This window comes from Salvia hispanica, chromosome 4 (assembly GCF_029641045.1).
Source record: "Salvia hispanica isolate PSC_SH4W2 chromosome 4, Shi_PSC_v1, whole genome shotgun sequence".
In the NCBI taxonomy this organism is placed as follows: Eukaryota; Viridiplantae; Streptophyta; class Magnoliopsida; order Lamiales; family Lamiaceae; genus Salvia; species Salvia hispanica.
In genome coordinates, this window is record NC_142695.1 from 3,564,709 (window position 1) to 3,585,529 (window position 20,821).

Here is a 20,821-nt window from a genome sequence, read left to right on the forward strand (position 1 = left end):
ATGACTGGGTCAACTCTTGTCGCTGGATCTTGAAACACGTGCCCTTCATCACATTCCAGTTCTACCCTTCTTCCTTTTTAGTATTCCAATTTTATTTAAAATATTAATTTTCTGAAATTTTGACTATTAGTTAAATGATTAGTGCGACAAAATGTAGTCAATATGTATAATTTTGGGTTTTGAGTTTAAAATGAACACACAAACTTAGCATTAAGAAATGTGTTTTTTTTTTGTTATTTCAAATTTTAGCACAATAATTATTAGAATGTTATTTTTGGTTGAATTAGTTTTGTTAGGCTGACACTTAAAAGGGGTTGCTAACTATGCTTCATGTCATCGAAAATTACCTTTAAACTAAAATTGACACTTGTCCAATACCTTATTGGATTAAATTGACATATGAAGATGATGATTTTGATGGCGGCATTAATACATGACACAACTATAGTTATATACTCATCTTCGTGTGAGGAGAATTATGCATACAAAGATTATTAAAATAACATAAAAGTAAGTTTGTATTGAAAAATACTGACTAATTATAGTAAATCACCATGTAAAAAAACTTCTCATTTTACATACAGCTAATGGTGACGGCAATGGCAATCAATGGCGAAATCTAGATAGAATTAGAAGATTGACCAACTACAGTCTGTCATGAAAAAACTTTTTTTCAACTCAAGTTTGGAAACGTTGTCGACTACATATTGTGACAACTCAGCCTCAACTGGTATATGTTTATTTCTTGTGTGTGATTTCCTACAACATCTACAATAATATCAACTCAGCCTCAACCATGTAAAAAAAAACTGTCATTTTACATACATCTAATGGTGGTGACAATGGCAATTAATAGCGAACTAGGTAGAATTAGAAGATCGACCAACTACAGTCTGTCATGAGAAAACTTTTTTTTTAACTCAAATTTGAAAACGTTGTCGACTATATATTGTGACAACTCAGCCTCAACTGGTATATGTTTATTTCTTGTGTGTGATTTCCTACAACGGCCACAATAATGTCTCTCACCGACTGTCATTATTAGTGTCGGTTTATCAATTTAGTCCGTCCTGATGAGAATCACATTATTATTATAAATTAATACATTAAAAATATGATCTCACATTTCATTATCTATTTTCTACTCATATTTTAAAACTCGATCGAACTCAAACGAGACTCTTAATACGGACGAAGGAATAGGATGTTTTATGGATTTGACTATGGGCCCGTCATTGTCAATGCAATGGCAATGTCAATGTCAGGGAATATTTAAGTCATTTTTGGGCTCTGTGGTGCCAAGTCATCTTCTTCCTACTTGGAAATTTCTTCCATTGCAAATCATAGTAAATTGAAATAAATTCCTTTTTACTCCATTTTTGACCAACATTTACTAAATCGGTAAATATATGCTGCTGGTTTGCCTGGACATTATAAGCAAGGAAACGATATCGCTCACACTTCCTAACATAGTGTCTTACTCACTCTTGCACAATATCTTCCTACATTTAATCCCTTCACATTTCGTAATCGGAGTATATTCCGGCGACCCACTTCATATTCCGGTGAAATCTTCCCATCCGCCGCCGCCCCATTTGTATGTTTGGCTCATGATGGAAATGGAGTGATAAAAATCCAATCTTGGCTATTAGTCTCTTTTATTGTCTAACCATTGGAATCCAAATGCGAATCTGGTGAAAGTGGGAATAGCAAAATGGGTTCTTGTCTTAGTGTTGAAGGAGAGGAATATCAGCAGAGGGAGAAGAATTCTTCTTGTGGAAACCATGGTATGTTTAATGGTTCTCATTCACTCTCATTCTTTCTTCTCATATTTGTTTTTTGTTTATGTTATAGCCTTTGATTTGGGATCCTTTCTTTTCATCATATCTCTGCGTGTGTGTGTGTGTGTGGTGATAATTGTGGAATGGTGAACAAATGTTTATGAAGTTTGAATGTTGGTATTGAGTGAAGCTTCCCTTATGTTTATGGTAACAGATTGGAATTAATTAGACTTGAGAAGTTTTGCTTTGGTTTGAACATTGAATTAAAGATTGCATTTTGGTATTGTTAATGGATATTAAAACATTTTTGTTTTACTTATAGAATGTTCAGAAATTAGTGTTTTTGAATCTTGATTCTGGACTTGTTTAAGCTTTCATCTAAGGCAAGTGTATAATGTCAAGTGTAGTTTTATGATGGTTGTGTGGGATTGTTCTGTTATTATGTATAGGTATCTATGCGGAGTCCAATTCACCGGTGAAATCGAATTCAAACACTTTTGTGATCATCCCCAAAAATGTGAAGGACCTACGCCTAAGTCCTGGGAATGGCGATCTTGATATCTTCACGTACGAGGAGATGAGGCTGGCCACAAAGGGTTTCCGGCCAGACCAGATTCTCGGTAAGGGTGGATTTGGTATTGTTTACAGAGGAGTTATAGACGAGAACGTGAGGCCTGGTTACAAGACGACTCAGATTGCTGTTAAAGTGCTTGATCCTGAAAGTCTACAGGGGGACCGAGAGTGGCTGGTGAGTTTCTATGGTAATAACCTAAATTAGAAGTGAATGTGAATATATGTTCTTTTTCGCGAAAGATAAACGTTATGCTCGGGAATAGAATGCACTGTTATGATAGCATTGTGCCTCTTTCATACTTGTAGTTGTTCTAGTTTGTCAAGAAAAAAAGATAAGCGATTGGATGGCTGCATCTCGTCTCTTTGTAAAAAAGACGGTTTTGCTGCCTCAGATTTAAGAGTCTGTTGAGTGAAACCTTTTTCGATTTCATCAAATGTGGGAAACGATAGTTATCGCTGAATGTTGAGGTTTTCCTTTGCAGGCAGAAGTAAACTATTTAGGCAATCTCCGACATCCTAATCTGGTGAAACTTATCGGCTACAGCTGCGAGGATGACCATAGACTTTTGATCTATGAATATATGGCATCCGGGAACCTCGAGAAACATCTTTTCTTTAGTAAGTGGGATTAGTGGAAGATTGTTTCACTATCACTAAGATCAACTATTCTTATGGTTTTTCTATTGTTTTTGCTCGTAGGGGTACGAACCACGTTAACATGGCATAGAAGACTAAAGATTGCTTTGGATACTGCAAGAGGCCTTGCTTTTCTTCACGGTGTCGAAAAACCTATCATTTACAGGGATTTCAAGACTTCAAACATTTTGCTAGATGAGGTTAGTGTGTGGTTATTACTAGTGTAAATGAGGTCTTATAACTGTGTTTTTTATTTTCTTCTGGCTATGCAAAATTTGGTCATCTCCATTGGTCATTCAGTGGCTAAAGTGTATAATGAACATAGGATTTCAACGCGAAGCTTTCTGATTTCGGGCTGGCAAGGGTTGGGCCAACAGGAGATCAAACTCATGTCTCGACCCGGGTTATGGGCACCTATGGTTACGCTGCTCCTGAGTACATCATGACTGGTGAGTCTTCGTGATGGCAGACGTGATATGGACATTACGCTTAATCGTTTCATTGTTTATGACTGGTGATTGATTGATCATCCATTTATACATTGTTCAGGACATTTGACAGCAAGAAGTGATGTCTATGGGTTTGGAGTTGTCCTGCTCGAGATGCTATTAGGAAGACGCACAATGGACAAGAGCAGGCCAAGCCGAGAGCATAATCTCGTGGAGTGGGCACGCCCGCTCCTCAACCACAGCAAGAAGCTTTCGAGAATACTGGATCGTAGAATCGAGGGGCAGTACTCCACCAAGATTCTCATGAAAGTGGCCAATCTGGCATATCAGTGTCTCAGCCAGAACCCGAAAGGAAGACCCCTCATGAGTCAAGTCATCGAGATCCTGCAACCCCTCGTCACCCAAGAATCGATCCCAATAGAAAGCAGTGGTGGTGTAACCCTTTACGAAGTCCCAAACGACGCACCTCAGAATCCCCACAAAGGGTTAAGTAACCGATTCCAAAGTCAGAGCAAAGGAGACGATGAGCCCTGAAAAGAACCAACAATCTCATCTCATATGTAGATTTTTTTTCGTTGAAATCTGTGGTTAGGATTTTGCACTCAAACAGGTTCTTGTTTTGACAGTTAAGTCTGTACTACTTTTTCACAAGTCTGAACATTGCAACTCATTCTATCAATGGAAAAGTAAGCTAGTGTTTGTACATCCAAAACAAGAATATGAACGGAAATTATTTTGACACAATTAGAAAGACATCACAATGATTGAATATTTTCATGCTTGTAACAGACAAGTTGTGAAACTCCGACCCCTAAATCTTGAGACGCAGCTTCATACTTTGCGCAAAGTGGATCAACAGATTTGTCTAACAACTTCAACACGGTCGATTCCTAAACAGATGTGCAAGCTTTCTGATATGAATTACAGAAAAGAAATGAACTCCAGCGTTATTCAAACTTGGCTAACCCCAAAACTGGCACAACATTTTGCCTATTTCAACAAGGCATCTTCTCTCTGCAGGATTGAATATGTCCAATTTGGCAGCCTCCTGCACTCCGTATACGAATTCTTGCTTTGTCTTTGCGGAGAGCACTAGGTAGGTCGGTCCATGGATGTTACTGAGATCCACAAGCTGATGAATACAGAGTGATGATTTAGATATAGCATACTAATCATTCATTATGGATGACCGTATAAATAGTAACGTACCTGCTGTAACCAAGGAATTATTGAGCTCACGAATCTTTGGTCCATTAGGTACATGGCTAAATTGCTTAATAGGCCATTTGCAGTTTTTTCTGATAGGTTCTCGAGAGAAGGTCCGGTTCTATCCAGAAGCTCAAAGAGAAGTTGTTCATTCCTTGAGGACAGAGCTTCAGCATATGCCGAGTCCAGATCACCATTACAGAAATGCTCTTTCACAGTTTTCCATGGGCTGTTCTTTGTTTCCAGCTTGTTTAGCCTTGACTTAGGATCGTATACGCCACTTTTCCTCATCTGTTCTTCGTGAATTTCTGGATATAAACTCACAGGAGTTGCCTTCCCTGGGAAACCTTTAACTGGCTTGAGATTGGCATCAGCCCACATGTCAGAGTTTGGTCGCCCAGCATTGTTTGTTCTGCTTCTGCCAAATGTGTCCTCCAAAACTCCAGCATGTCTAGTTGGCATCAGTGTGGAATGCCTGTTACTATCTACCGACGTCCGTGGGGTGCATGTAGAAAGTCTAGGGGAAGCAATGCTGGGACTTCTCTTCAGAAGTTTGGCCGCCAATACATCTGAATATCTTCCTCCATGAACAAGTTCCTGCGCCATTTTATCGACCACCAGTTCAAGATTTGAGACCTTTAACTGGACGGTTGACACGCTATCCATAACAGAGGTTGTAAATGTCTGCAAACAGAAACAGAAATTTTATCAATCAGTTGTCAAATTCCAAATTTCTCAAAAACTAATGAATAGTAACATATCAAAGAGCATTTACATCCTAAACTCATAGAATATGATTCTTTCTGACAGTAATTTAATGTAAGTCATACTTTACTTAATGCCAGCATTCTGTCCATTTGACTGTAATATTATATAGTTCGCTACTTATGTCTCTGTCAATGTAAATGTTTGTATATTTTTATTAAGATTATCACATGCATGAAACTGAAGGCCAGGGCTACTCTAGTGATTGTAGTTTTGCATGTCCATTTTATGAACCTGAATAATTTAATATGATGAAGAGTCACATGAATTATAGTGGTCAAGAAAAGAAAAGAACAGAAAAGCAAAACCCAAAAAAAGTGAGTTACCTTGAGCATATCCATCAAATTAGACTGCTTATTTTCAATCTCCAAAAGGTGCTTTCTGATTAATGCAATCTCCTTTTCTGTTTGTGAGCAACACCCATGCATAGTTTGTGAAGTTGCTTCTGTAATTGTTGAATCTAAGCTCCTGCGGTCATGCAATTTAGCTGAGTATCTTTGTTCTCCAATGCTAACTTCATCTGCAGGAAACCTTCGGCTAGTCCCAGTTGACTTCACCAAACTGGCATCATCGAAAGCATCACAATGTGTTGTCACAACCTTTGTCTTGATGCTTTCAGTGAAAAGATCAGAAACAGATGAAAGTTCCTGCTTGTCATCCACATCTACGTATTCATATCTAGTGCTACTAATACTTCTGGCATCAGAATTTATTCTTTCACATCTCTTGGTAACAGAACTACACTCAGATTCTTCATTTGGATTCTCTGCTGCTGAACTACAATTCTTTGGAACTGCAACATCTATTTTCCAATCAGTTCTTCCAGAGTTCAGAGGTTTCTCGATACAAGTTCTTTCAGCTTTTCTAGAAGAGAGGGGAACATTTTTCTTAGTCATTCCATTACCAAATTTTGTCAACGTACTCTCCTTCAGTCTTGTGTCACAGGCACTACTCACATCAGTATAGTCATCTCTATAGGATGTTTCTGCAGGAAGTGGAAAACATTACATAAAGCACAAACGCTTGTGATCCTCGAGATGAGAACATAAAGAAGAAAACTTCCAGATGTTGAAATCACACAATGGATCATTTCAAAATATTATCACCAGCCGAGGAAAAATAACACCAAGGGTAGTTAACACAGTACATAAACAATTAATTTTTTTTTGGATGGCATTAGCTCTGTGCTTTGGGCAATTTGTACCACATCAAAGACAGGGCATCAACGAGAATACCTTTGACAGAAGATCCAGCTTCAGAAGCTTCAGCTGTATCGGGACCAGGAAGATTTTTCCAGAGTTGCAAGGCTTGCAAAGCTATGTCCCTAACTGGTTTCACCTATTTAGGTTGATATACGGACAAAATTAAGCATTTATATAACAATACTTGCAGCATAATGGGTTGTTTAATAAACAGATGACCTTATCAAACCGACATGCTTCAAGAGAGCGGATACAAGACAGCCGATATGAACTTAGGCATGCTGCACCGCAAGAAGCAATATCTCCCAGTGCTGCACAAGCAGCTTTACGTGTTGTCCAGTCACTATTCTTCAGCAACTCCTGAATGCTTGTTAGTGCAGCTGTCAATGAACTATGTGACGGAGCACCACCAGCCTAAAATATTAAACAAGAAGGGAGTTATAATTCTGTCTACATTGAGTTTCATAAAACAAAATCAGGTGCCCCATTCTGAGCTACAATCTACTAAATTATTGCGTTCTCATGTTAGTCATACAGTAAGCACAAGCTGAGGAAAAAAGTGACCCCAAACAAAATTTACAACATGATTGGCTGAGATGAAACATTGGATTTGGCAATTTACAACCATCGTGTCAATATTCCAAATGAATGCTTATGCAACCTATAACACAGTCAATTTCTAAAAGGTTAAATGGAAGTACAAAGAAAAGGTAGGTATTAGGCAGAGACTGACCAGAATAATACTCCTGTTCAACTCAATGACAGCTGGCTTCGCCATGAAATGAGGATTCTTCAGAAACTTAATAGTCTTTCCCAACATCTTCTGCAACACTAGCGGAGGAGGGTCGTGAATATTATCAATGACCTGGGACAAACACAATGCGCAGCCAGTTTGCATTTGCTTGTTTTGTTCACCCAGGGATTCAAAAAGTGGCCTCACAAGTGTGATGAAAACACCATCACCCTCCATTCTACCGCCACTCAGTTTTGAAGCCAAGACACCAACTGTTTCTACACAAGCATCTCTTACAACAGTATCTGAATCCTTTAGCCGCTTCACAATGCTAGCTACAATCTTTCCAAGGTGAGATCCGATCAGTCCATCATGGAAAGTTGCCAAAGTCCCCATCAACCGGATACATTCTTTGCGGACAGCACTCTTCTGCTCAGAATCTGTGTCTAATATGCAAGATAGAAACGGAGCAACCCCATCTGGCGTCAAGCATTCAATAACTTTCTCAAGCTCCTCCACCCCTAGTTGGTAAGTATCCCTATCTGCAAGCTTGTTGACTGAAAGAGCCACACGCTGTTTCAGCTGAAAAACAGCTTGCTGATTACTCACCCTTGAAGTTGCTTTCGATTTCACCATACTCACGTGTGTCTTCATTTTCACTGAATCTACACTAAACTGTTCACCAGTTCAGATTCACTCCACCATGAACTCTTAGGAACCGACCTTCCACTCTTTCCCCTTCAAATTCACAATAGATTTCAGTAAAACATCAAAAATGAAATTAACGCATTAGACCTATATCGAGACAGACGAAAATCAATATTTGAAATGCTTCCGAGAAAATTCAATTAATTCATCCACAATCTTCCAAAAGCTATTGATATAGATTCTCCACACAGGAAAGAGAGAAACAAAAAAACAAAAAAAAAATCAGCACCAACACTTTCCAAATCTGAAAAACAGATCGGCAACATTTCAATACATAATCAGCAACGGCTAACACACACACACACACGCACGACTGTGACGAAACAAATTTCACAATAATAACCGGTAAAATTTCACAAAAAAAACTTACATAAGACGCCAGCTAATTCCACCCCCATTTTCCTCCTTCAGCAGAGAGTAATAATGTGATTCAATACAGCATCGACAAAAAGCATTGCATCGAGATTGAAGTAGCTAAAGCAGACTTATATGCTCAAATATCAAGCCAGAATAATGCTGGCGCTCTGCCAATTAAGCTACTTTAAATTTCAAATTCAAAACAGATAAAACAAAAGCAAATTCGAAATAGTATAGTAAATGAATCTCGTGAAGGATGCAAAAGAGAAAAAAAATTAACGCAATTCGAGAATATCCTACCCGTCCGTACGCATGAGAGAGGGGCCAGTGTGTGTGTGTGCGTGAGAGAGAGAGAGAGAGGCTTGTTTGGAGTTTTGGCGCTTGAGTTTTGAGTTTTGAGTTTCTGGTTTTGAAATTGAGGAGAGGGCCAACTTCGTGGGGCATGATTCTCTTTAGTACTAGTAACCGTTCACAAAAAATAAAATTGATATAGATATACACATATAGTAGTGTGTAAAATATTTCATTTACGAGCATTCGACGATGTCAATTTTTTTTGTCTACGTTGCATCGAGTCATCACTTTAAGCAGAGGCAGACGTAGAAAAAAAAATTGCAGACTATGGTTTCGAAATTTTATTTGAAAATATAATTTTGAGTGATTTAAATAATTAATATTATGAACTTCTACAAAAAAATAAAATACTCTCTTGGTCTCGATATGTTTCTATTTTGGCACAAGAAGGTAATTTATGTTAGTGGACTAAAAGAGAATAAATTAGAGTAATAAAGTAAGATGGAGAATAGAGTATAAGAAATTAAAGACAAAATAGAAGAAATAAATGAGCTAATTGTTGCTAAGATGAAATATCTCACTTGAGGCGGGAGACATACTAATAAGGGAGACGTCTCATTTAACATGAGACAGAGGTAAAAAGGTACTAGTACTATTAGAATACTTAAGCCTCGGTAGTGTTTATATGAGTCCACCAAGCACCATCGACCATAAATACCAAAATGAAAAGTTAACATAACTTCATTCGCGTAATAACAGGTCGATCCAAACATATAAATCAAGCATTCTTTTGTGATTTAAAATTGACGTTTTGGAATGCGACAAATGAAACATTTCGTATTTATTGTGTCTATTTTGAAAAACTGTGCACACATGAAAAAGGATATTGATCCCTAATATACAAACTTTGGTCTAATTTTAGTATTTTCCATAGTAACACTTGTTGACGTACACGATTATTTCGAGAATTTTGCCTTAACCCGTTGTAAAAAAGATAACACGCGAAATATAAAGTTTGTGATATTTTAGACTAAAATTAAAATTTGTGAAAAATATCATAATTAGGCCAATGTTTATTGTTTTAAAAACCAATATCCTTATAAAAAATGATAATTGCTCCAGATAAATTACCATAATAGTTTGAATTTGATAATTTAAAACTAGTAACTTACTTTGAAAATATTAAAACTATATTAACTTTATCTCCACTATTTATTTAAATCAAAGTAAATGTTTCCCTACCAATTTGCAGGTGAGATGTTTTTATGAAACCGGTGCCAGAATTAGTACTACGCCAACAAATACTTCTTCTTTAGTATCTAATTAATTTAATTTAATGAGTCGAATGTCATAGTCAAAAATTGATATTTCACGAGTTTGTTTGGGAGTCCACGGTTTTCATGCTTTGTCTTTTTCTGATATGTGATTTTGACTCTCAACTGTGTGCTTTAAAATGTTGGAAAATGAGATTATTGCATTCTTGAACTATAGTGTACATTTTTGTAATCATTGAAAAGTGCACAAACAATAGTAATACTATAATATAATTTGCATTGATATGCGAAAATAAGTTTTGAACACACGTCCCAAAATATAAGTATGAAAAGAAGCGTAACAACAATACTTCTGGATTTCTCTAAAAATCATTAACATCTCAAATCCTGTGATTACATGAAGAAAATTAATAATAGAAATTTAATCAATTTCAAAAAAATTAGTAGTACTACTTTATAATAGAATGAAGAGGGATAACAAATACTCCCTCCGGACAGTCTTTTTATCATTTTGGTACGTTCCATAGTAATAGAAATATTTCTCCTTTTAGTAAAAGCCAACACATTTCTTCTGATTTACTTTACTCTCACGTACTTTATTCCCTCTTCATCTCTCTACCTTTTTCATTTACTACTTTATTATTTCTTTACTTAACTCACTCAATACAATTTTTCTTAATCTCTCGGCCGAAAAGAAATACCTCCACTACTATGGAACATAGTGAGCATTAATTATTAAATTAGCAGAATTAAAGATCAAACATGATGAAGCAAATTGGAGTATTGATTTTGAAACTGAACTGATTATAATATTTTTAGATATTAGGAGTTGAATTTAATTCAGCATTATTACAATTTAATAAAAATAGTTTAGTTTAGTTTAATTTATTGATTAAAAAAACAGAAATAAACATTATTTGGAATATAATTAAAAAGAAGTGTGTCATATTAGCTAAAAGTCTAAAAGAATGAATACTTAAATTATAATTCTAAAAAAATATTAGGAGTATAAATTAAATATAGTTATCTCCTCTTAATGTTCATTTACGAATATTTAAGCTGACATAATTATCAAACTAATTAGGTCCTTTTCACGATTAATAAGGCCCTCTTAATAGTGTGATCTAAACATACTCCATAAATAAATTTAATAAAAACCAACTGACGAATATGCACGATTTTCGAAATGTAGTTTGTGAATACAAACACGCATTAGCGATTTCCATGTTTGTTTTTTAGCAGAGCAAGTTTCTCAACATTGCTTCATTGATCTAAAATAGAAAGGATTTCACTTTTGCATATTGGATAGCAATTGTTTGATATCATGTCACACATCAGCCAACCATATGTGCAACTGATATCATAATAATATGACACATTTATTAAACTTTTTTAAAGAACTTTCCTTTACATTTCTTAAATTTTGCACATTTCTTAAATATATTTGGACTTACATGCTGCCCTAAAATTTTCATATTTCCTTTCCAGAATCCAAAGGGTATCACTTAAGTCTCATTTTCTTCCCTACGATACGAGACAGCGGCAACAACAACATCAACACAAAACATGAAACCATGAATCGAATCATCAGCTTGGGACACTTAAACATAGATGAAGCTTGACTACGAAAAGCATAAACCAATTTAACCCGGCTACTTCAACCGAAACCTTAGAAACAAAATCAACTAAGACCAAAGATGATGGCACAGGATTATTGATCCAAGTCAGATGTGGTACAAAGCAAATTAAAGCTGGAAAACCTGTCGGGATTCGATTGCGGCAAATTCATTATTTGAGCAGAACACGAGATCGATACTCTCCTAAAGCCCAGATGGGGAATATGTTCCTGTATGCAGCATACGTGATCATACAGTTCCGGTTGAAAACACCCATGATCTCCTGAAAGTTAAAGGCATATGATTAACAATTCTTGTGTTTCTCGGCTTAGACAGAATATGTGCCGGATTTCATTACAGCTGCTAAACAAACTTACCTGCTGTGGGAAATCTCCATTTTCACATTGCGAGTTTATGAGGACTTTTGCTGCACGGTGCAATGGCAAGGGGTCCCTCTCAGCCTGCACGACACACATAAGTTGACGCTTTAGTTCTCATAGGGTGCTGGTTGCATGTATAAACTAACTTATGCCTTTCGGAAAAGAAATCGAAACAACAGGACAAAACAAATCATATAGGTAATCCAAACAATGTTACCAGTCCAGCATCAATGAGAGACATCAGAGCCCAACCAGTATTCACCACATGAGACTTGTTGCCTTCTAGATTTGAATACACCTGAAAAGATAGTGATCATGACATTTTACCATTAGAAATTTTGATATACTAACAAATTCGACACACCGTATGAGAGGACAAAAAAGCGATGAACTTATAAATTCTCAACCTTGTTTTGACATGAAAGATAACTTTCTCCCCAACCACCACAAGGAAGCTGTTTAGACAACAGAAATTCACAAGCTTTGCGTATGGTAGAGCTATTGCTGAAGTTTCTACCAGCTGCTATCAGGCCCTTTATGCCAAACCATGTTCCATAAGTGTAGCATACTGCCCAAGAACCATACCTGCAAAACATTCGCGGTCATAGTTGATAGTTAATACTTAATACTACATCAAGTAGAAAGTAATGTAAATGCATACTCAGGAATAAAAAAAGCTGATTAAAGAATCGAGCTCAGAGCAAATATATCAGTCCAGTAGTTGGAGGAAGAGAGAAAACCACAAAAAAAGGGAAACTAACCAGGACCCATCTGCCTCCTGAATCTTCTCAATGAATTTAGCACTTTTCTCAATACAACGTTCCACTTCTTCAGTTCGATGTTCGGGGTATAATTCCTTAAATGCTGTTAATGCTTGAATAGCAGCCGAAGTGCATTCAACATAGCTACAAGGTCAATGGATTCAAATTTATTAAAAGGTTTCTGATAAGTAGTGTCATATCAACTTGTTTGAGATAATTCATAGTAGCAGATGATGGGAGGTAATGAAACCGAAATCTATCATGCAAAAGAATTATATATTGCAAAGTAATAATATGTTCATGATTGCTGAACCAATTGACCTTTTTTGTGGTCTTTTAATGACTTGGACTGCAGAGAAAAGTAACATTCAAAGAAGTTTTCTACAGATATTGCAGAGGCAGAGGTATCTTACGGGTAATCAATGACAATGTCACCAAAAGTCTCAGCGGGATTGATTAGCTGTGAAAGAAAACATACAGAGTCATATCAATGATTATTCATCGAGTTTGAAAGAACTTATAAAGCACAACAGATTAGAACAACAAATAGCTGTTAGACCATAATAACCAAAATATGGCATGTAATGTCAGAAATGGATGGTTATATCATGCATAAGATAGTAGGATAGCAATCTTTGTGCCTTGCTTAAAATAGCTTAACCTTTGAGTTCTACTTTCATAAGTGCATAACTAGAGAAACAGCATGGGTGAGAGTTATTCAGCATGCAAGCCAGAACAATCCAAAGGCTCGATTACCATTGACTAAATCACCTTTTAGCAACACTCATTAAAACCTTAGATTCAGTTACATCAGGTTCAGTTCCAGCTAATTTTAGTACTATAACAAAACCACATTCACATTTGTTGGAGAAGTATAGAAAATATGGTGCAAGAAATAATAGCTAGAAATACTAGGTAACTTTTACACATGGAATAACTTACCTCCAACCAACTATAGGATCTTGTCAATTCATATGTTGCAAATCCTCCATCCGCGTTCTGCAAAATATGTCAGGAACATTTGCCTCATCATCATGAAGTGTTCATAGATTACAACTTTAAAAGCAATCAGGAAAGGATGAATAAGATGTTTAAACTGAAGTGACCTAGAAGAAGGCACCCTGAGAGAAGTGTGCCAACTTCCTAACATTACAGGTGATTATGAAATTGACTTTCGCAAACTTGGTCAGGTTTGATGTTCTCTAACTCAAAGGAAGTCCAGTAACTGAAAATTCCTATTGTCCTGGTTGGTATCTCTTTATGAGTAAAAGAAATAGAAAAGGTATCATTTTTATAAGTTTATGACAAAGTTAGATATCTTTTATTATGACGTCACGTGTGAGCATGTATTTGCAGACAAGAAGCTTCATTTTGATCAGCAGCACTGGAACAATGTCAAAAATTTACTTCATATTTGTATTCAAGCTCAATATCACTTTTTCTCATCCGGTTTCTTTAAATGAATCTCATCAGCATAATTCAACATAATATAGTTAAATAACTTCTCTTTGTCCATTCAACAAAGATATTCTACTACTTATGCAATGCCATTTAAGTTATTAAATGGCGGTCAATAACAGAAAAGTACCTGCAGTGAAAAAATAACATTCACAGCATCAAACAACCTGTGTGCATCTACTTGTTCACCGACAGTTTCTGCAGGTAGCTTGGACAGTAACAGAGCTGCCTGGATAAACATTAAACAGGCACATATTACAAGGAAGTTGTACTAATATTGGGGAAATCCAAACAAGAAGAAATTAGATGAATTAAAAAGCTCTTCATATTGAATATCTCACTTTTAGTCCCTCAGCAGTGCAATCTGAAATAGGCCAACCATGATCTGCAGTTGAAAATGGCCAGGCACCTTTTGAAATGTGTCTATACCATGAATCTAGATTACCTTCGCAATCTTCTAACACCTTTAAAGGTAGGATCAAGACTGAGATTATTTCCATGGATGATGAAACATAAACAAATGGGATAAAAGAGAGTTCACTGTTTACCTGGGAGTGCTTTATATAGCTATGTGCTTTTCTTAAAGTTGGGCCAAATTCTTCAACCAGCTTTGTTGAAATAATTGCCTGGACAGTAAAGGCAGTATCCCATAACTGACTCCCATTGTACCCCTGAAATTTAAGTATGATATTATTCCTGCAAATGCTCAATAGAAGATAATCTCACTGTAACAATCATTAAAAAAATAATGTACGATTGACTTAGAGACTCAATGAAACAGGAGCATATTCCATATCACGAATCAGTCAACTTTAGAATATTTGAACAACAGACTGGGTTTGTCAATTGTGCAAGTCATGTGGTCCTGTGCCTATCAAATGTTCTAGTTTGCAAAAGATATTCTAGCAGAAAAGCAAACCAAAATAATACATGTACATCCGAGAAACTCAACCTGCATTTTCATGCCATCTTCAGCAAGCCATAGATAATCATGGATTCTTGGAAGATGTAACTTGAAAGCTTCTGAATTTGGATCTTCCACCCAGCAGCAAAGCATATTCAGCACCTGAAATTTCATTTGAAAGAAGACATATGAGAAAAGGTGACAAGATATTTTAGCAGTTGCTGTATTCTACAGAATGGTTATTAGGTAAAACAATGAAACAAAAACAACCATGCCAATATTTTTTATAGATGACTCCATTCTGGGGAATGAAGGTACACAAAATGTCAGTCTGACATGTTATACAAGCAGAACACCCTTCAGAAAATAATAAAATTTAACTACCCCAATCAGATAAGCATATAGTACTTCATACAAACGATTTTCAACCTTACTTAAAAAAATTCACTACTTTAGCTTCTAACAGAACTATGATAAACAATTTTCAACCTTATTTACAGGGCCTATGCATATATAGCGTGTGTTTTCATCCTCATAATGTATGTGTTCCATAACACTCCGCAATGACTTTTCTCTCAACTTTTTCCCTGGCCAACGCAATAAAACAGGTTCCACAGCTTTGTGAAGAGTCGCCCAAAGTACATCCTGTACAAGAGGGTGTGGGTAGTATAGATCTTCCTGCAGCAGTGACAGGCAATGAGGTTATGCTTACAAATTACAAGAACTGAAGAAAGAAATAAACTCTGTGAGAATGGAGATCAGATGTTACTTTGCCAATGCCACCTATACGTATTTCCAAAACTTTACTACTGATTGTGGTTACAAACTACCACACCAATTTGAAGGAATAAATGCATGGACTTTGCTGACCTTTGCACATTCATTGCGAGCTCTATCCCAGTCTATTTCATGGTATGGAACAGTAAAAAGCTCCTTCCTCAGAGAAAGAACTGTAGGTGTGATCGGGCCAACAAATCTTTTCCCATACAGATAGGACATAGGGAGATAAACCATTCGACAATGGCACCACATCCTTCCTGCAAAACAAATGGAAGAATATTGTGTAACTTGTACAAAAATAATTTGTTGAACACATCATAACTAAGGACTTTCTCTCTAACTAAAAACTTTATGGAGAGGTAAAATATTTACTAGAAACTGCTCGTAACATTCGCAGACTAGCACTATCAGCCCCAATATCACAAGTCTACCAATAATGCATAATGAAGAAAGTCTTGCATTATAATAGGTGACATCTATCTACTCCAACTGGTGGGCATGTAAACTTCATAAGCATCTCTACTTCAGAAGATTGCTGTAAAATTTGTCATACTTCTACGTGTAGTTTACCTAGATATTCTAAAATGTATGAACAAGCACAATGATATCCAGGGTTTGATAGCTTATGGTGGCTTCTTGGTGTATGTTGCAAATGTGGGATAAAATTAGCTTCCAAAACAAAGGTCAGTAGTTATTATCCTAACACAATTGAGTAAAAGTTCGATATAATGCTTTTGACCCATTTGAGAATCACTGTGATGGAGATAAAGACACGACGCAGAAAGCATGTATTCTTGACCATTGAAGTATATTTTTGTTACTCTTACACAAAAAAATAAATAAATAAGTTGTACTGACAATAACATAAACTATTAGAAAATGTAAAGAAAAGAAGGGCAATGGTTTCATGATAGTATGTTTTACCTGGATGGAATGGAAGGATGTAGGGAAGAATCCATATCTCAGGAGGCAAAGGATTGTTTCCAGACCATTCAAAGACCCCAAGTACCTAATCCGCAAAGGTAACAAGAACAAACAATCAAGAGTTAGCATACACTAGCTATGATGCCACTATACGCAAATTACATGAACAACAATGTAAGGGATGAGTCTGAACCGAGAGCCACATCTTTCCCCATGATGTTATTGCAGTGGCCCCACCATGATTCAAAATCCAATCTCGGCCTTTCGCCATTGATCCATCTCCTTCATTTGCTCCTTCACCAAGCAACCTCAAAGTGACATAGGTCAAAACAGAACCAAACATAGTGCTTGGACCCTCAATGTGCAGACCCCATCCACCATCTCTGTTCTGTTACAATGCATAACTGCATATTAGCATAACACATATAGTTTTCCGTGAAGGGCCAATAAATAGATTTGACACCCTAGAAGCAAATCATGGAAAAGTGTGTGCTTAATATAGTCTTCACCTGGTGATTGTAGAGATAGCGACAAATCTCACGTTTATGCTCTTTTGACAATATTGCATTTAACGCCCCGGTGATTGACAATGTAATTACCTGCTCCAAAGGGGGGGGGGGTTATCAAAACATGAGGACAGCAAAGCGTCGAAATTACTTTCTTTCAAGATGAAAGTTGATATTAAAATCACAAATTCAATTTTTCAAGTAAAAAATATTTAGCATGTAATGCATAGCATCACATGCACTATAAAGATTTGAACTGATTAATAAGAATCCAACTCATGGAGCTCATTGATATGAGCACATGGAAACCCCTTCTTATTAATTTAGATCCAATTAAGGTCCACATACATCAATGAGAGAAGCATATAATGACTACGTAATTATAAAGTTTCTTCCAGTTAGTTAACTATGAGTAAGTCATCAAACTGGACGATCAACTTGCAGAACAAAAACAAGACAGATACTCCCTCCGTTCCTTGTTAATTTAGGCGTTTCTTTTCGGCACAGAGATTAAGAATAGTGTGTTAAGTGGATGGTGAACAAAGTAAGAGAGATGAAGAGAGAATAAAGTAATAGAAATGGTAACTTTTTGCCAAAAATAGAAATGACTCAATTAACTTGGAACTTCCCAAAATAGAAAAATGACTTTATTAACAAGGATCGGAGGGGGTATAAGCTATCCCCAATTCCAGTGTTCATCTCAAAAAATTTGCTCCAAATTAAGCACAAGAAAGCATAAAGGACAAAACTCTATGTTTACCAGGCCAGGCAATAAAAACATTGGACCTCCATAGTCTCCAGGCCAATGACCATCATGAGCCTGCAGAGTTGAATGGAAACTGATGGCCCTCCTCAATGTATTATCTACTTTTTCTTCAGTAATATCTTCCACATCCTTCACTTTGACTTGGGGCAAATTATTGGTAACAGGATTCTCCTTCGAAAACTGGCATTTAAAATAAATTAAAAGTAAAAAAGTTAGTCCCATAGTCAGTATCTTGAAGAAGTCAAGAATAAATTTACATTCATAAGTCAACCATCATTCGTAACACAGATTTACATACCAGCAGTGAAATCTTACTGCTGATAACAGTGATATTCCAGTCTCCAACCACATTAAGAATCATTAATTGTTGAAAAAATAACATAGGGAAACAATTCTCTGCTTCTACCAGGTTAACAATCTTTGACACTATAAAGTTAAAAAAACCAAAAACCTCACAATCAATACGTGACATAAAGTAACTAGACTCATTTGTCCAAATTTCAGGCATGTTGGGGGAAAAAAGCTAGGGCTATCAGGTTATCAAAGTGGCACAAAGCAGTATAAAATTAAATGAATGAAGCTAATTATATCTCTCACTGAACCTGAAGTCTCATGAGAAGATCTGCAGAATGACGCTTTTCAAAGCGATTACTGCGGAATTGCTCTCGGAGCTTCTCAATCTCAGCCAACTCCTCCGGGGACCCAAGGCTAGGATCAAACTCCCAGGTTTGCCGGCCTACGTGTCCATTCAAAGAGCGCAGCCACGGGCTTGATCCATCCGCAAACTTCAGCTTCCACATTATAACTCTCTCTTCTTCACTCTATATCCCCTTCTCTATATCATCTAGCCCTCTAGAGAAGAAAAACAAATTAAATCAGGCTGGACCGCTGGAGTTCTAAAACAACCGCGATTTACAGATCAATTCTCGAACAGCAAAAACACTAACACAAAACACAGCCAACTCTATTATAGTGAATTGGAAGATTCAATTTATGTAGGTAGGTAGGTGGCCAGCGATTGATTTAACAGATATCGCAATTTCAACGTACAAACCTAGCTGATCTAATCTAATCATACATTAATTGCAACCACCGTGTACGTAAAAACACATCACCGATAATAATCGAAATCAAAACATCAAAATTCACTTGAGCGCAATTTACTGCAGCAGATCACAGAAATGGCACAACAGCGGCAATGTTGTTTGAGATTAACCAACTTACGTTACAACCGATGAATGAAGCGATGGTGTAGAGCAAACACCTTCTAATCTGATCTAGAGAGAGAGAGAGGGGAAGACGATGAATTATTCTTCCAGTAATATATAAACAAATTCAGCAGTGTTTTAAAATGAGTGGGAAATAAGCCTTTTGCTCAGATCAGTTGTACGAGTAGTATTTGACTGAATGATCACTGCAGTCGAATTTAGGGCCTAAAATGGGTAAAACCGTAAAACCGAACTATATTTTCCGGTCCGGTTTTTGTAGAGTACGAACGATAAAATTAGAGATGTCAATCGGACCAATCTGCTCGAGCCCACGCTATTTTCAATTATGGCCAATCGACTTATTGATTACCTCGGAATTTGAAGCATTTTTTTTGACTAATTACTCTTTGTCCGTGATATAATATCTCATTTTTCTTTGTTACACGCATTTCACTAAATAATCTCTCTCACTTGTTATAATATTAATCCTAATTTATCGAGTACCACTAATCTATAAAATGTGACACACTTTCTAGGTACTTCCTTCATTTAGTATTTTTCCTAAAAATTTATACTGAGTTAATAATTGATTATTTCACTGACAAATGGAATTTTTTACTTGATAATAGCCCTATTTTTTCTGTTCTATTTATATGAATGTCGAATTCAGATGAGACTAGGGGTTGATATACACTCTTTCGAGCTATGAATGTTAATTTTTTGTATTAAATTCGATTTTTGGAGTTTGACACTTTTGAAGGTTGGGGTTCATCTTCGTTTGTGTTCGTCATCAATTATTAATGACGATTACTAAAGTGTCCCTACCTTTTAACTTTTGTGACTATCTACATTGTTTAAATTTCAATTTTTAAAATTTGTAGTAATTGATTTCAATTGATATTCCTACAAAAGCCAAATAAAATTGGAAACCAGATAGTGTGGATAGCCACATGCTGATTTGGCTGTAACTAGAATTATAGCCGGTCTGCTTGTTTATTAAGAAGAAGACAAATTTGTGAGGACAAAATTGGTAATTTTGGATATAAACATCACTACTTAACAGCCTATTATGCAGCTGTCATTTTTCAATTGTTCCTACTTTTGATTTAGTGTGAATGATTTTTGTGGACGAGGCACTTTCTTATTTAAAATTGATTTAATATATGGTTTAGTCACACGTGTTTTACGTAATTAAATATGACCCGAATTGTCGTGAGGATTCTCGCACAATGCTTATCGATCATTCTTAAAAATCAATTTTAGGAGTATAAAAGAATTGGAAACTATTATTCACCAATTATCAGATCTCAAATCATGCCAGAACTTATAATCACAAACCCAAATCTTAACACAACTCATTTCTTTTTCATCTTTGTTTTTTTAATTATCGAAAATTGCATAGTTCATAAATACCAAAAATTACCTTCCGAAATACCGCTATATAGTTTAAATTTCAATTCCGAAATTCGTTGGTGCATGATAGACTACTTCAATGAGATCTCATTAAAGCGCTCATATTAGAAATGGGTCACTCACCCCT

The 20,821-nt window shown here is 36.2% G+C and overlaps 3 protein-coding genes across 5 annotated transcripts; 1 reads left to right on the forward strand and 2 right to left on the reverse strand.

The window, feature by feature from the left end:
* Positions 1–1,343: 1,343 nt before the first annotated feature.
* On the forward strand, positions 1,344–4,046 carry LOC125197479 (putative serine/threonine-protein kinase PBL17). Its single transcript, XM_048096230.2, has 6 exons — positions 1,344–1,787; positions 2,231–2,529; positions 2,837–2,972; positions 3,054–3,190; positions 3,316–3,439; positions 3,540–4,046. Exons 1-6 carry the CDS (start codon positions 1,715–1,717, stop codon positions 3,971–3,973), a joined length of 1,203 nt encoding a protein of 400 aa, XP_047952187.1. The 5' UTR covers positions 1,344–1,714; the 3' UTR covers positions 3,974–4,046.
* Positions 4,047–4,155: 109 nt separating this feature from the next.
* On the reverse strand, positions 4,156–8,857 carry LOC125197477 (ARM repeat superfamily protein). Of its 3 annotated transcripts, none has more exons than XM_048096227.2 (8): positions 8,711–8,857; positions 8,424–8,577; positions 7,346–8,083; positions 6,832–7,026; positions 6,646–6,748; positions 5,737–6,395; positions 4,649–5,329; positions 4,156–4,571 (listed from the first exon to the last, which is right to left on the reverse strand). In XM_048096227.2, exons 3-8 carry the CDS (start codon positions 7,997–7,999, stop codon positions 4,401–4,403), a joined length of 2,463 nt encoding a protein of 820 aa, XP_047952184.1. In that variant the 5' UTR covers positions 8,000–8,083; positions 8,424–8,577; positions 8,711–8,857; the 3' UTR covers positions 4,156–4,400. The 3 variants fall into 3 exon arrangements, with proteins under 3 accessions (XP_047952184.1, XP_088912352.1, XP_088912351.1); XM_089056226.1 differs by having other exon boundaries at positions 8,424–8,458; positions 8,711–8,827; XM_089056225.1 differs by lacking the exon at positions 8,711–8,857 and having other exon boundaries at positions 8,424–8,589.
* Positions 8,858–11,532: 2,675 nt separating this feature from the next.
* Positions 11,533–19,454, reverse strand: LOC125193743 (cycloartenol Synthase-like). Its single transcript, XM_048091614.2, has 19 exons — positions 19,298–19,454; positions 18,676–18,925; positions 18,068–18,253; positions 17,311–17,400; positions 16,995–17,189; positions 16,802–16,886; positions 15,968–16,134; positions 15,587–15,775; positions 15,146–15,259; positions 14,742–14,864; positions 14,535–14,657; positions 14,324–14,422; positions 13,678–13,734; positions 13,149–13,195; positions 12,736–12,879; positions 12,382–12,559; positions 12,192–12,272; positions 11,972–12,055; positions 11,533–11,877 (listed from the first exon to the last, which is right to left on the reverse strand). The coding sequence occupies exons 2-19, from the start codon at positions 18,871–18,873 to the stop codon at positions 11,767–11,769; spliced, it is 2,271 nt and encodes a 756-aa protein (XP_047947571.1). The 5' UTR covers positions 18,874–18,925; positions 19,298–19,454; the 3' UTR covers positions 11,533–11,766.
* Between the last annotated feature and the right edge of the window lie 1,367 nt (positions 19,455–20,821).

Excerpts from the sequence above, each read along its gene's own strand:
- LOC125197479 (XM_048096230.2), top strand. The coding sequence starts at position 1,715 with ATGGGTTCTTGTCTTAGTGTTGAAGGAGAGGAATATCAGCAGAGGGAG. Across the intron at positions 2,973-3,053 it reads CGAGAAACATCTTTTCTTTA|GGGTACGAACCACGTTAACA; the intron begins GTAAGTGGGATT and ends TTTTGCTCGTAG. Across the intron at positions 3,191-3,315 it reads CAAACATTTTGCTAGATGAG|GATTTCAACGCGAAGCTTTC; the intron begins GTTAGTGTGTGG and ends TAATGAACATAG.
- LOC125197477 (XM_048096227.2), bottom strand. The coding sequence starts at position 7,999 with ATGAAGACACACGTGAGTATGGTGAAATCGAAAGCAACTTCAAGGGTG. Across the intron at positions 7,027-7,345 it reads TGAACAGGAGTATTATTCTG|GCTGGTGGTGCTCCGTCACA; the intron begins GTCAGTCTCTGC and ends TTAATATTTTAG. Across the intron at positions 4,572-4,648 it reads TAATTCCTTGGTTACAGCAG|CTTGTGGATCTCAGTAACAT; the intron begins GTACGTTACTAT and ends TGTATTCATCAG.
- LOC125193743 (XM_048091614.2), bottom strand. The coding sequence starts at position 18,873 with ATGTGGAAGCTGAAGTTTGCGGATGGATCAAGCCCGTGGCTGCGCTCT. Across the intron at positions 16,135-16,801 it reads CATCCTTCCATTCCATCCAG|GAAGGATGTGGTGCCATTGT; the intron begins GTAAAACATACT and ends TTTGTTTTGCAG. Across the intron at positions 12,056-12,191 it reads CTCTCATTGATGCTGGACTG|GCTGAGAGGGACCCCTTGCC; the intron begins GTAACATTGTTT and ends TGTGTCGTGCAG.